The 14,124-nt window shown below is 45.3% G+C and overlaps 1 protein-coding gene across 1 annotated transcript in view; it reads right to left on the reverse strand.

Moving 5' to 3' along the window:
- The window catches only part of CASTOR2 (cytosolic arginine sensor for mTORC1 subunit 2), a 123,872-nt gene extending 110,749 nt beyond the window's left edge, over window positions 1-13,123 (reverse strand). The window contains exon 1 of the mRNA XM_075112746.1: window positions 12,705-13,123. Within this exon, the coding sequence (XP_074968847.1) occupies window positions 12,705-12,817 (113 nt within the window). The 5' untranslated portion in view covers window positions 12,818-13,123. The remainder of the gene's footprint in view (window positions 1-12,704) is intronic.
- Window positions 13,124-14,124: the final 1,001 nt, after the last annotated feature.

The following is a 14,124-nucleotide window of genomic DNA, read 5'->3' on the forward strand; positions in this document are numbered from 1 at the left end:
AAACGAGCAAATGTAATATTCAAAACACGATACTAGTAATACACATAGGACAAGCCTGCCCTATAGTTTTGAAAAAAGGTTAACACCATTGCTATTTGCACACCTCATACCTTAACAAATAAATTATTTCTATGCCTACAAGGTCTAATCATCTGACCGCTCTCCCAGGCAGTAAAGCAAGGTTAAGAAGTCAATCATTTCTATTCCAACTCTGGAATTAAGTATCCCATAGCTGTACTATTGCAACTGTCTGTGAGCCTGTGCCATAAATATAACCAAAATTATTTGGCTTCAAAGGTATGGGGTTTTTTCTCCCCCTTTTCCCTGAACTCAGATCACACTCGGCAAGTTAACAGCAACTTCCATAACACTGGAGGTGGGAGCTGTTGACTTGGGGCCAGGAATTTCATCAACTGCTTTGCTATGATCCTCCAGCTACACCCTCAGTTATCCGGCCAACAGGGACTGCACCTAAAGATAGAGCCATTAACTGTTCCAAGTACTGTGGCCGTCATCTACAAATCCCTAAGAAAAATGCATGGTTATGTTCCAGTCAGTGGGAACTCAAAAGGAGATAAACAGCAATAACATGCCATGGAAGGCTATCAAACATGGATTAGCAGCCAAGAGTGTATTAGTTTAAAGCCTCAGTGATATGCTATAAACATAGAAGAAAATTAATTCAAAGCATATGCGCAAGTACATCTCAAAAGGACACAAGTCTTAGGTAAAGCATTTTATACATACTACTTATCATTTCTGACCTTCCTGGTTTTTTCCACTGATAATTAGGTCATTATCACCTTTACAATGAGATATCCATTCAAAATACACCGCTTCACAAAATCATTAAAAGCTAATAGATAACCATATTGTTTTGGGATTATTTCAAATTTAAATCATTGCCTAGGATTACAATTCAACCACCATCTGAATGAACAAAGCCATCCAAACGGATACGGGATGCACAAAGTCCTTTTACTTTAGTCAATCCAGGCTGATTTCACACTACTGTGCAAATGAGAAGTACTTCTGGCCCGTCACAGCATATGAGCTACCAGGGGATAGCTCAAGGATTCGCCACAAAACCTTCCCTTAGAGACTTTTATCCTTCCGCAGACACAAGGCTTTCCCTACATACAGACACAGAGTGCTTGTCCTGGGGTCAAGCCTCAGCAGCCCCCAGTTTACAGCACTGCGATGGGCAGTGTGACAAGGCGTAAAGCCAAGAAAGTGACTGTACATGCAGGAATTGAGAACCACTCAGAAATGCAGGGCCTGGGAGTAACTCGATACCAATATGAAGACGACAGAGCAAACTCTTTCATATAGTGTGGTTTCATCTCATGACCACTGTACAATAACCAACGAACAACTTTTACTGTAGGGCATCCACCACACAATACCATACATTAAAGTCAAACCAAGCAACATTCGGACTTTATGCCATTCTAATACTTTCCCTTACTTACATCAGGGACATAAATAAAACTTCTGCACAGAGAACTTGGGTAGAAGTAGCTTAATTAGTTTTGTACACCCATCCAACCCCCTAACAAATTGTAATTCAGCTGTCTGCTCTGGTACAGAAGTGCGTACGTGCCCTTTCCCAAGGCAAGCTTTGCTCTTAGCCAGCTACGGAATTTTTGGCTTCTAGTTCAAGTTAGAGCAGCCTCACGGCTGCTTTAACTTCAGCTAGTTTTTCACAGTTTACAGCCAATAAGCAGTTTCGCATGAAATGCTCACAAAGAAACATGGAGGACCAATAAATTACTGCAGTAGGCAGTTTTTGCTCCGTACCAAGTTCTCAGCAAAACTGAGAGGTTGTACATTCTCACTCTTAAGTTCAAAGAGCACTTTGTCCTGTTTAAATTAAACATTAAATCACACAGCATCATGCTACGCGGAAAGTAATGCCAAATGGAACAAAGCATTACAATGTCAACAACATGTTAATGCAGAAGAGAGCAAAGCTCCATGCAGGGCTTTAAATACAAGATCCAACTGGACAAAATCCTGAGCAACCTGCTCTGGGTGACTCTGCCTTGACCTGGGGGGTTGGGCTAGATGATCTTCAGAGATCCTTCCCACCCTTAACCATTCTGTGAAGATTCGCTATTTTCTTATTTTGTGATGACAGCACGGTACCAGGCTTAGACTGAAAACACCACAAAAAGGTTAAGGCTCCACTATGGCATTAACTGTTGAAGTCCAGCGTGAGGCTCCCGTGTAGTTATGAGACATCCATGCTCCTTCACCCGGCCAACCCTGTGCTTTGTCATCTTCTGTTCCTTTTCCTCTCCCTCTCAACCATAAATTCAGAACCCCCTCCAGAAATCCATAAAGCCTGCCTAGGCTAATTCTTGCTAACCTCTTCTGTACTTCGCCAAAATTATACTGGTCTGGCAAAGTGGTTCCTGGCAGCCATCAAAACACTGTTACACCTGTACGCCAGAAATACTGAAAAGAAAGCAATTATTTAATTAAAAAAAAAAAGCTCTTTGTCAAGAAGTGACCCTCTGTTCTTTAGGAATCCAGTCGTTTTGTACATCTGTAACTACCGTTACCTTGCGTGCAGTGCAGGTAACTCAAATCCATTTAATTTTCCAGAAAAATGTATTCATTTCAGTCGCACAGGAATTGCTACAGACTGTCTACTCTTAAAAACAATAGTCTATGTCAATTTGTGTTCGCTTAGTCCATAAAAGGTAAGTATTGCAAAACACACAGTCCTACCGCTCACCGCAGAAAACCATTCACTAACTAGCCTAAAACCTGCGGCAAGCTCAGGAGAGAGCGAGCCACAAGCACATGGTTTCACACCTTGCTAGCTCAGCAGATGCAAACGAGCCACGCACATTAAAACTCTGGTTGGCTTATGAAAATTATGAAAATTAACATGCAACTCAAAACACATCGTCTCAGTGTATCATAAACTGTCCTACCTTTATCCCCACAGTAGTGAGACAGGTTAATTCTAATATTTCCATTTTGCAACCACGTAGTTCAGACAAAAACAATTAAAGCACGATTTTATTTTAACATTAGCTAATCTGATTTAAAGATGTCTGAAATAATTTTTTGAGTCACAGCATCTTAGGTATAAATAAGATAATTTAAATAACAATTATCACAAGAAGTATGTTTGCTGCTGAAGCTCCAGAGCAAATTAAACAAGTCAATTGAGGAGAAATTGGTGATAAAGCAACTGGAACTGGTCCATTTACGCAATAAGCCAGATTTTGACAGCGACAGCATCTTCTGCAAAAAGCAAGAATATTTTCCTCCTCATTTCAAATTACTTAGTTTCGTTCAGAATGATCACTAGTTCATTCCAGGATGAGAAATTAATTAGTAACTGAAAAAGCAAGTAAACTTTTTTTTTTCTTCCAGTCTGCAAACAAGGAGTAGGTGTGGGAGGCTGAGATCTACTAGCTCCAGCACCTTGACAAGCATAGTCTCAAGTCACCATCAGTTTTGTTTGTTTAGTACAGGTCACATTATACTGCTTAGTTATAAGCACAAAATGGGCTGAGGGTTTTTTCCCCCTAAATACTCAGCACATTGAATATTGCTTATTGGTTTAAAAACAGCAAATGAAAATGTTTGTTTTTCATGTTATAATCAAACTCCAATTTCCACCCAAAAGCATCTTGAAAAAGATCACAACTGAAAGATTAATCATGTAATAAGTCATCCATCATTTTCCAAAAAGCATAAAAATAAAGACTGAGTAAATCTATGTAAATGTATACAGTTGCTTAGATGCATACAGAGTACATCCTTCTCATTATTAAGGACAACCTTTTTTTCTTTTTGCCAAGACTACATTTATTTGCGAGTGCCTCACAGGTTATTAAAAGAGAAGAGTCAACCTTTCCTTAGGAAAAGAAACAAGAGCTACAAATGTTAAACAAGATTAACACGGGCCATTTCAATCAAGGTCTCTGACTTGTCAGCTTCAACCAACTCGCCCTGCAAAACAGGGTATATGCCTGGCATAATAAAGGGCTGAATACTGATGGTTTTTTTAACCACAGAACGAGGATAAATATTCAGGTATTGCTAAAACCAGTGCACTTCATTACCCAGATTCTCTGACACATAACATTTCTAAATAGCCTGAACAGAAAGAGGCAGGGGGAGTCACACCTATGTTTTAACTGTTCTACCCATGTCAAAACTTGTAACTTCTCCCCACTCAGCTTTACAAATTCCACCAGGACCATTTTTTTAAAACAATTCATCTATTTGAATACTTTACATAAGACTTAAAGGCTGCATTTTACTCAAGTGATGTAGCTTGCAACACCTGATGACGTTGCTAGTATCCTCTGTAACAAGGACACTAAAACTTTGCTGGCAAAGAAAATGAACCTTTCCTTTACAGCTACATCTCGGTCAAACACACATTCACACTTCACAACACAAAGAGGGTTGGGTTCCTACTTTGTAAACAATTAGTATTAAAAGATTTTGGGTCAGTGACAGCCTACCACCAATAACGGCCTGCACCTCCCTACAATTACTGGCCAATAAGTAGCACAAGTATCTTAAAAACATCTATTCCATCACATTGACAAAACCTAATTGGACCACAAAGGTCTCAAAAAAAAAAAATCACTTTGCCTACTGAGACATTCCCACAAAGGCGTACCTCAGAAGTCGCCAAAAGATTAACAAATGGTTTGCTGCCATCAAGCAAACGCACCACTTTTGCGCCAGCTTTGTGCTAAATACCAGCTCTGGTATTTCAGCATTACTGCTGTGAGCCTCCCCAAGCAGGCTGCCGTTCAGAGGTACACTTTTTATTCTAATCTCTAGCAAAGCACATTTAACAGACCGAAGTAAGGAAGCTGGTTCTGGTTGGTGAGGAAGTTTAGGCATTCACTGCTTTTTTTGGATGTGAAAATAAAACTTTATCAACCAGTACAAAATGTTTATTATGCATCAGACCACAAAAATGAGATCAGATTTTCTGTTTCCATGGTCAGCACAGTAAAACTTTGTGCAGTGTCTGAAACTAACAGGAGACTGTACAGTCACGAAACAGGCTTAATCAATCTTTATTTCTTTTGTGCCATAATAAAACATTTTTGTCTGTTGTTTTCTCTCTTAACAAATGTATCTTATAGTTAGCTACACAAAACCGAGCTGAGCTTGGGGAGGAGGAAAGATCTTTTTTACTTTGAAATGATAACTGCAACTTACAGGCTTTGCTCTGTTGATTCTGAACTGCAATGAATGGAGTTATTTCCTCACATTCCTGTTGTATAATTCTTCCTTTACCAGCCTTCAGCCATCAGCAGATCAGAGCTGGAGTTTACTCTGGAGTTGGCAGTAAACAAAAGAACAAATCTGCACTGTTTCCTCTGAAAAAAGAAATTGTAGCCCTTGTCCAAATATATTAAAACATTGAAACATGCAGGACGATTAAGGAGTTGTGTATTAGATAAATGAGCTACTGTGCTCAACAGATTAAAAAAAAGAATAATTAAGTAGAAAGATTTACATATTTATAGAGCACAAACAAGGCATTGTCAAACAGTTCCAGCCATCAAATGGAGCCTAATTTAAGTTATAACTCGGTGGAAGGAGTAGCCTGTGGATTCAAACTATTGTGTTAATGAACAACTCAGCTGTTACTTCTCGATGACGAATGCACAGCACACACTTTTCCTTAACAGACCTGCAATACATTTGCTCTACTGCTGAAGCATAAGAGCACCCAGCTCGCAGGGGGAGCCATCTAGGTACTAACAAAACCCACATTTTTCATTTAAATACTGACTTTAATCTGAAAGTAATAAACAAATATTCAGCTGAAGGGATCTTTAATGAGTTGCACGGTGAAAGATGAACTGAGAAAGAAGAGGAAAAAATATTTAACATCAGTGGGCACCAGTGTTGTTTCCTTTACATCACTGATGTGGTGCCTTATCCCCAGATGATGCATTACACCTATGCAACAGCTCTGCCAATGGATGGAAACAGTTCAGCGTGGGAAATAAGGAAAAACAGCCAGCCTGCGACAAACTACAGCCAGGTATTTATTTATTGAAAAGGCAAATGTCCAAGTTCAGACAAGAGGAAGAAAAAAAAGTATCTTAAAAAAATGAACAGCCCTGCTAAAACATCCAATATCTAAACCAACATTTCTCCAGCACGTAGCACTCCCCAGCATTACACTGTGGGTTTGATCCAGTACTTCTGTTCCACCTTTTGAATCTCATTTAGTTTCTAAGCACTCCTGTCAGCTTCTGACTTGGCATCAGCCTTAGCCTGATGGGACCACATGGTAGGTTGAGGACTGCATGACAGGACTGCCAGGCAAAGTGCCAGAAGCAGAAAAGAAAGGGAAATAATAACAACATTCGTAGATAAACAATAAGAGACCATCAGGAAGGAAACCTGCTCTTTCCAAGGTTTAATGTATTAAAGCACTACAGAACATTCTCACAGCCCAGCAGCAGCTGAAACACCCAGCAGCCCTGAACACAAACTGATGACATTCACAATTAAAGAGCTTATGTCCTTCGTTAGTCCAAACGAGTAACTTCTAAGTCTTTCTCCTTCTCACTGATCTGATTCTCACTAGCTCTTACTCATCCTGAATATCCACCAGCAAGTTCAGCACCGTACGAACACATGGTGATGCAAACAAGAAGGCAAAGCGCTCTGGGGAAGGGCAGGCAGGCAGCTTTAGCCATGGGGCTTCCCATCACTCCCGCCTCCCGTGGTGTCTGGACACCAGCACTCGGTCCTTCTGTAACAGATGGTCACCAAGTCAGACCTAAAAAGAAGTTCCCAAACCTCTGATATCACACGCACAGACACACCCGGGCAAAGGGAAATCAAGACATTTGGGAGCCTTTGCCACACCAAAAGAAAACACAAGCAACCTGTTTTAAATGAGTAAACACTGTCTTATAACTTTTAAGAGCCTTTTTTCCATGGTCTTCCAGGGCCATGCAGGATGGCAGATGCCAAGGAAAAAAAAAAAAAAAAAAAAAAATGAGAGAAGAAAGGTTTTAACAACAGGAGCAACTTGCCTTTGCCAGATGATCACCCAATGTTGCAGATCAATCTGTATTTCATGTAAGGGCATAAACAACATTTGTTTGTCTGAGCTCATACCAAAGGAAACAGACTACTGATCCCTTGAATGTCCTCAAATGATGCATAGACATGTTTTAAGCACTTGTTTGTCCTATTATGCTCTGAAATCCAAAATAGACCTTTTATTACAGTATCTCCAATTTCAGGACACCTAGACAGTAAACAAGTGATCAGGGAATGAGAAACACTTATATTAATAGCAACAACACACTGTTCATAGGTAGAAGCATCAATTATTAGTAAGCAAAATGGACACATTACCAAAAATACCACCACGAACTCAAAGACAAAGCTAGTTTCGTTTTTTGTTCAAAGACTGAAGAAAATCCAACTTATCCTGTACAGTTTATCATTGTTTACTTCTTGCTACATTTCTATTAGAATAAATAATTTTAAGCACCTCCCCACTCTAAGAGCACCTCCTGCCTCCGAGCATCCCCTGGTAGAGGCTGCATGGCAAGCAGCGTCGAACATGGGGCAGAGCCCAGCCTGGCTCCTCCACACTATCCAGCTTCTCACCCACACGGCCAGCCTCCTGTACTTAGCGCCAAATGTGCAAGATTGCAAAGTGCTTGTAGTTCTGCTTCAAGTCACCAATCTACACAAACTGCACCTCTAGAAGACCTGAGCATCTTGGAAGAGAAACCAGGCCGACAGGTGCTTTTGAAATGGCTGCCTTAAACACTTCTGTGACCCAGGTCTCAACCTTTGCCCATGCAGAACTTGTTCCCTCTCTTCAGCACACTGAAATCACGACCATCTCAAACTAAACACTATCAGAAAACTCTGCTGGAGATTTTCAATTTTATGATGCTGGACACAGGACGTATAACTATTTTAACTGCCCAGCCCTGTGAACAAACTAACCTCTCAACTTCATCCTGATTACAACTTAATAGCATTAGAATTTAAATACTACCTTTCTCCCTCAACTACCTTAGTTCACTGTTTACCACCAAATCTTTATATTAGGTAACGAAGAGAGAGAGGAAAGGCTACTTGTTAACTCACTGACTCTGGATGTGCAAAGGTCTACCAAAGCATTACCCAGAAATCGGGCTAATGACGTTATACAGATACAGTGCTTGGAAGAACCCTGACCCCACGTTATTCTCCAGGACTTAAACTCTCCATATATTTTTATATACGCTCAAAAGACAAGGTCAGGATCACATTCCTTCTCCCTACTGCATGCACTGATGGCTCAGTGCAAGCATTATCCAAGACTGTCCTTCCTCCCCCTCCATTCAGGTTTAATTCCTATACAGTAAAAGGAGATAGTTAAAAATATTTTGCAATTAGGAAAAAAAATCAAGACAGGAATGTAACAGCACATCAATATGTCTGTCAAGTCTTCAAGCAGGTTACTTGTGGCACATCACCCAATAGGATGACGTTGTTTAACTCTGACCAAGGAAACGGAGACACTTAATTCTGGTGGGAAGGATGCTGCTCTTTTTGCAGCACACAGGGAGCTGAAGGTGGGAGTTCACACACGAGCAGTTCTCTGCCCCAGAGAGCTAACATTTACAGAGGCACGTACAAAAGAAAAAGGACGCAATATTAAAACCAGGCACAGTTGTTACATTCACGTACATAAACGCCTGGCATACCTTCCGAACAGGTAAAGAACCTTGGCACCAAGGAACTCTCAAGCCAAACACAGACACAACACAATCAGTAAAACGCTAGGATGACGGTGATGACAGCAACGGCAAAAAGACACATGCAGATCTTCGGCAAGCAACTAAAAATTACACGGATCTGATCCTCCACTAGGGTGCCTGGCAGAGCTCAGCTGAAATCAATAGGTCTGCACTTCTTTACGCAAGCAGAGCATCAAGAGCACATTGCTTGGGGTAACTGCTCAGGAGTTCCACTACTACTTATTTCTGGACTACCTGTCTTAATGCAACTTTGCATAAAATACCTCATGCCTAACTTAAAGTTATGATTAATAGTGTTTTTCTTTCAGCTCAGTTCAGCCCACCATTTCGTTCACTCCTGGGCTCACCTCTTCACCTCGTTAATGGCTTTCTTGCTTCTGGCCATCAGAATAGTTCCAAAATTGCTGTTCTTTGTTCAAAAAATACTGCCATTGTAACAGAAGCTAAATTAAAAGACTCATGTCATGAACGAGGGCAGACTGAAAGTGGCAAAAGGCCAAATAAAAAGAGGGAGATTTGTTACTTTTCCTTCCCAAGAGGATTAAGAAAAACACACAAGATTTAAAAAAAATTGTTCGAGCCCTTTCCCCTGGTGTACGAGAACATGAAAGAGACTCCAGTACTCCCTCCAGATTACTTCTCAGAAGAGCCTATGTAAAAACTGTAGAGTTTCTTGCATGACTAACATAAGGATACTGATGATGTCATTGCCACCTCTCTGGATCACATCTGTCCCGCAAATCATTATTTCTTACTGGCAGCCTTGCAGCACAGGTAAAAACTCAGTTTAAGGTCTCACTGGGGAAAAATGTAGGTGGTGTAAGTAACTGGCACCTTTGCTATCTCATCAGAAAAGATTAGCAGGGATGTAGGCCGCCTTCTCCCTTCATCCACCAAGTGGTCCTTTTCAGATGGGGTGGTTGGGAGGGTCTTGCACCCATATAAAAAGTTGTTGTCTTGTGGACACAATCACTACTTAAACAAGGAGGAAAAAGAAACAGTGGGATCATAAATCTATAGAGTTACAGCTCCCGAAGACCCTCACCTTCCTCATACACACGGCGCTCATCAGAGCAGAAGGTCCATGGGGCAGGGACCTTGTTTGCCTCAGAGCATGTAAAAAGCACACAGGAGGCAGCAATATTTCAGTACTATCAGCTGTCTTAAGAATGACACAAACAAGCTTCCCCTCCTCTCCCCTGCATCTCTGTCTGCAAAAACAACGAAACAAACAAAAGGGAAATAAATAGAAGTTTCCCATGCCAACAAACCTTTCCACAAATAGTTTTTGTTCCTGACTGGTGAGATTCCGTGAAAGCTAGGGAAAGATTATTAATCCTTGCTGTGCATGGAATGGGCCAGACACCACAGTGACCAGAGGCAATACCAAACTGTCAAGCGCTGCACCCAAATGCAGGACAAGGTATCACATCCCAAAGGGCTTATCTTACTGTCCCAACCCTTTCACAGCTCTCTAATGTTGAAGATGTCTTTCTGTTTCGCACTACATTTTCACAACAGGACCATCCCTGAACTTAAAAAAAAAAAATAAAAATGAAAAAAAAAATCCACCAAAGCTCAGTCTCTGCATTAGGAATGACAGATTTAAAGATTTCACTGTTGACGTTAACAGTGACATTTTAAGTATGGGAGGGGGAGCAACAACCCCTCCAAAAAAAAATCAGCAGCTACTTTCAATTATAATGAAACAACACATTAAAAATAGAAATCTAAGATTGAAGAGCCTTTAGTGCCCTGTGGAGCGTCCAGGGACAACAGTAAACAAGGTGCTGATATACTTTACACTGCAAACAACGTTAGTGGTGAGCCAAATGGGATGCACCCCAAATCAGAGTGAAATTTCAATGCATGAAGTTTAACTGTAAGATAAGGGACCGTAATCAAATTACACCACAAATAGATCCATTCATCCGTAAGCATTATCGCAGAGAAAGGATTGAATTACAGCTTGGAACAATTTAAAAAATAAAAAGCAAATTTATTATCTATTTATTATTGTCCTACTGCCAAAGAAAATTTCCCACCTTCATACAAGAATGCCAGCCGAGATGAATCTGGGGAGAAAACTGAAATACTAATTATCAGGCTGGAAAAACAAGAAGAGTTTGAGTTATTTACATTCCCATTCCTCCTTCTGAATAGAGCAACAAAGTCAACAAGCTAAGTGAAGACAGGAGAACATGCATTTGCAATTCAAGTTGTTTTGCTGCAAAAGGCCTAGGCAGCTTTATACATTCAATAAACTGGCCAGAGTGTTTTTTTCCTCTGCCTAAAAAAAAGAAAAAAAAAAAAATTTCTCAGTGTCTTCCACTACATTCCCCCCCCAAAAAAAGCTATCACAATCCATATTACTCAATACCACAATTTTTAAAGAGAACCAAGTGCAAGGCACGCATCGCCCATCACCCTCCTCCAATCTGGCAGCATCGAAAAAGCACCTTTTAACACAAACACGCGTGTGGACGATTCGCTCTTTCAGTAAGTGCTGCAAGGAACAACAACCGGGGGGGGGGGGGGGGGGAGCGAGAGGAGAAAAAACCACTCCTCCTCCTCCTCCTCCCGTTGCTGTTGTTGCCTTTGTTGTCCGGCGGGCGCCCCGAGCCCGCAGCCGGCCCGGCCCGGCCCCCCGGCCCCCACCTGTTCCCCTGCAGGCGCTCAGGGCAGCGCCCGGCCCGGGGGCGCAGCCGGAGCCTCGCCGGGGCTGCCCCGAGCCCTCGCGGGGGGCCCCGAACTCCAGCGCTGACCCCGTCGCCACCCCCCAGCCTTGGGACGGGGGGGGGTGTAAGGAAGACCCCGGCGTCCTCCCTCAGCTCCCAAAACCCAGCCCTCTGGGAAGAGAGTATCCCCCCTCACCCCAGCACCCTGACCTCTTGCAAGGAGGGTGCCTTCACCCTCCCCAGCACCCTGCCCCTTTGCAGGAAGGGGGGTACCCTTCCCCCTTGCAAGGGGGGTGCCCCTCACCCCAACACCCTGCCCCCTTGCAAGGAGGGTGCCCCTCACCCCAACACCCTGCCCCCTTGCAAGGAGGGAGCCCCACACCCCAACACCCTGCCCCCTTGCAAGGAGGGTGCCCCTCACCCCAACACCCTTCCCCCTTGCAAGGGGGGTGCCCCTCACCCCAACACCCTGCCCCCTTGCAAGGAGGGAGCCCCTCACCCCAACACCCTGCCCCCTTGCAAGGGGGGAGCCCCTCACCCCAACACCCTGCCCCCTTGCAAGGGGGGTGCCCCTCACCCCAACACCCTGCCCCCTTGCAAGGAGGGAGCCCCTCACCCCAACACCCTGCCCCCTTGCAAGGGGGGAGCCCCTCACCCCAACACCCTGCCCCCTTGCAAGGGGGGAGCCCCTCACCCCAACACCCTGCCCCCTTGCAAGGAGGGAGCCCCACACCCCAACACCCTGCCCCCTTGCAAGGGGGGAGCCCCTCACCCCAACACCCTGCCCCCTTGCAAGGAGGGAGCCCCACACCCCAACACCCTGCCCCCTTGCAAGGAGGGAGCCCCACACCCCAACACCCTGCCCCCTGGCAAGGGGGGTGTTCTCCATCCCAGGATTGCTTTTTTCTTCCAAAAAAGAGGGCGCCCCCCACCCCATCAACCCACCCACTTGTAAGAAGGAGGCTGCCATGCCTCCTTGCAAGGAAGATACCCCCTACCCCAGCCCATTCGCAGGGACGCAGGGTGTCCCGCACTCCAGCACCCTGCCCCCTCTGCAGGAGGGAGGGTGCCCTCCCAGCACCCGGCCCCTTTTAGCAAGGGGGATACGTCCCCAGCCCCGTGCCCCCCCGGCACCCTGCCCCCTCGCGCGGAGGGCGCCCCCCCGGCACCCTGCCCCCTCGCGCGGAGGGCGCCCCCCCGGCACCCTGCCCCTCGCGCGGAGGGCGCCCCCAGCACCTACCTCGTCTTGGAGGACAGGAAAGCAAGTTTGATTAATCCATAGGTAAACAACTGGATGCTCTCCTTGGCTATGCTGGCCACTCTGAGCCTGTGCTCTAGGATGTGCAGTTCCATCTTTTCCTCTTTCTCATTTGTAGTTCATCTATCCCTGGGGTTTATTTTGTGTTTTTGAATGGGGAGGGGGAGGGGGGCTGTTATTGTCGGTGCCTGGTTTGGGGTTTTTTTTATATCCCTCCCCCCGGCTCCTTCTCCTCCTTCCCGGCTCCGGGGGCGGGGCGGGGGGGGCGGCGGGAGCAGAAGTCGGGCCGGCGGGGAGGCCGGCGGGGCGCGGAGCGGCGCGGAGCCGGGCAGGGAGGCAGCGGAGCGCGGAGTGCCGAGCAGCTGGTGCTCGCTGGAACAAACAACTTGCCACTCAAGCCCGGCCCGGCAGCGCCTGCGCGCCGCCCCGCCGCATGCCGGGCCTTGGAGTCCGGGCTGCCGGGCGGGGCGGGGCCGGCCGGCGCCCCCGCCCCGGCCCCGCCCCGGCCCCGCCCGGCCCCGCCCTCACGTGCGATTTTGACCGGTCGCTGAAGAAAATGGCAAGGAAATGTATTACAAGTACTTGTAAGTGACCGGCCTTTCCCCCCCTCCACCACCACTTGTTTTTTGTTTTGTTTTGTTTCATTTTCCTTGCAGCCGGCGTTCGGCTGGGGCCGGGGAGGCACACGGAGCGTCCGGAAAACCTTTTACAACCTGAAAGCCGGCAGAAAGGCGAACTTCAGAAATTTCATTAACAATAGGGAAATACTCAAATCTTACCCTGTTTATTCTTCCAGGTGGTAGGTAGGGAGTCTTCATCTATTTCCCTGTGCGGCAAAAATAAAGGGGGAAAAAAACCCAGTTGGCATGAAAGTCTTACAGAAGGAAAATCGCAGTTGTAAAGAACATAAAAACAGCCTTGTGTGCGTGGCAGTTGGTAGCGTTGGAAGGGTGAATGGCCTGCTCGCCCCAGTCCTCGCCCCACTCCTTGATGTCACCGCTCTAGCAGGGAAAGAGTTACTTCTCTTCACTGCAGCTGGTGTAGTGCTGTGTTTTGCACTTAGGCCAAAGGGAGGTCGGGATGGACAGACCTTCGAGCTGGCACTCCAAAGCGGGGGCTGCTCTGCCACCGGCACTGCCTCCGGGCCGACCCCAGCCACGCTGCCTGCGAGCACCGGCTCCTCTGCACAGAGCCCCATCGACACCACGCAGACCAAAACAGGAATTAGATTCAGGCTTAGGGTGTTCTTAAAACAGGACCTGAGCCATAAACCTGATTTTAGCTTCTGCGCTGGGCTCCCTCTGACTTCAGATCACGCTGGTTCTGCCATGAACAGCAACAGCAATAACCCCACCTAGATCACTATGGCACTTTTCCTTAGTAGATCTCAAAGAGGCTTTAC

The sequence above is a fragment of the Phalacrocorax aristotelis genome, chromosome 18, assembly GCF_949628215.1.
Source record: "Phalacrocorax aristotelis chromosome 18, bGulAri2.1, whole genome shotgun sequence".
NCBI classification, from domain to species: domain Eukaryota; kingdom Metazoa; phylum Chordata; class Aves; order Suliformes; family Phalacrocoracidae; genus Phalacrocorax; species Phalacrocorax aristotelis.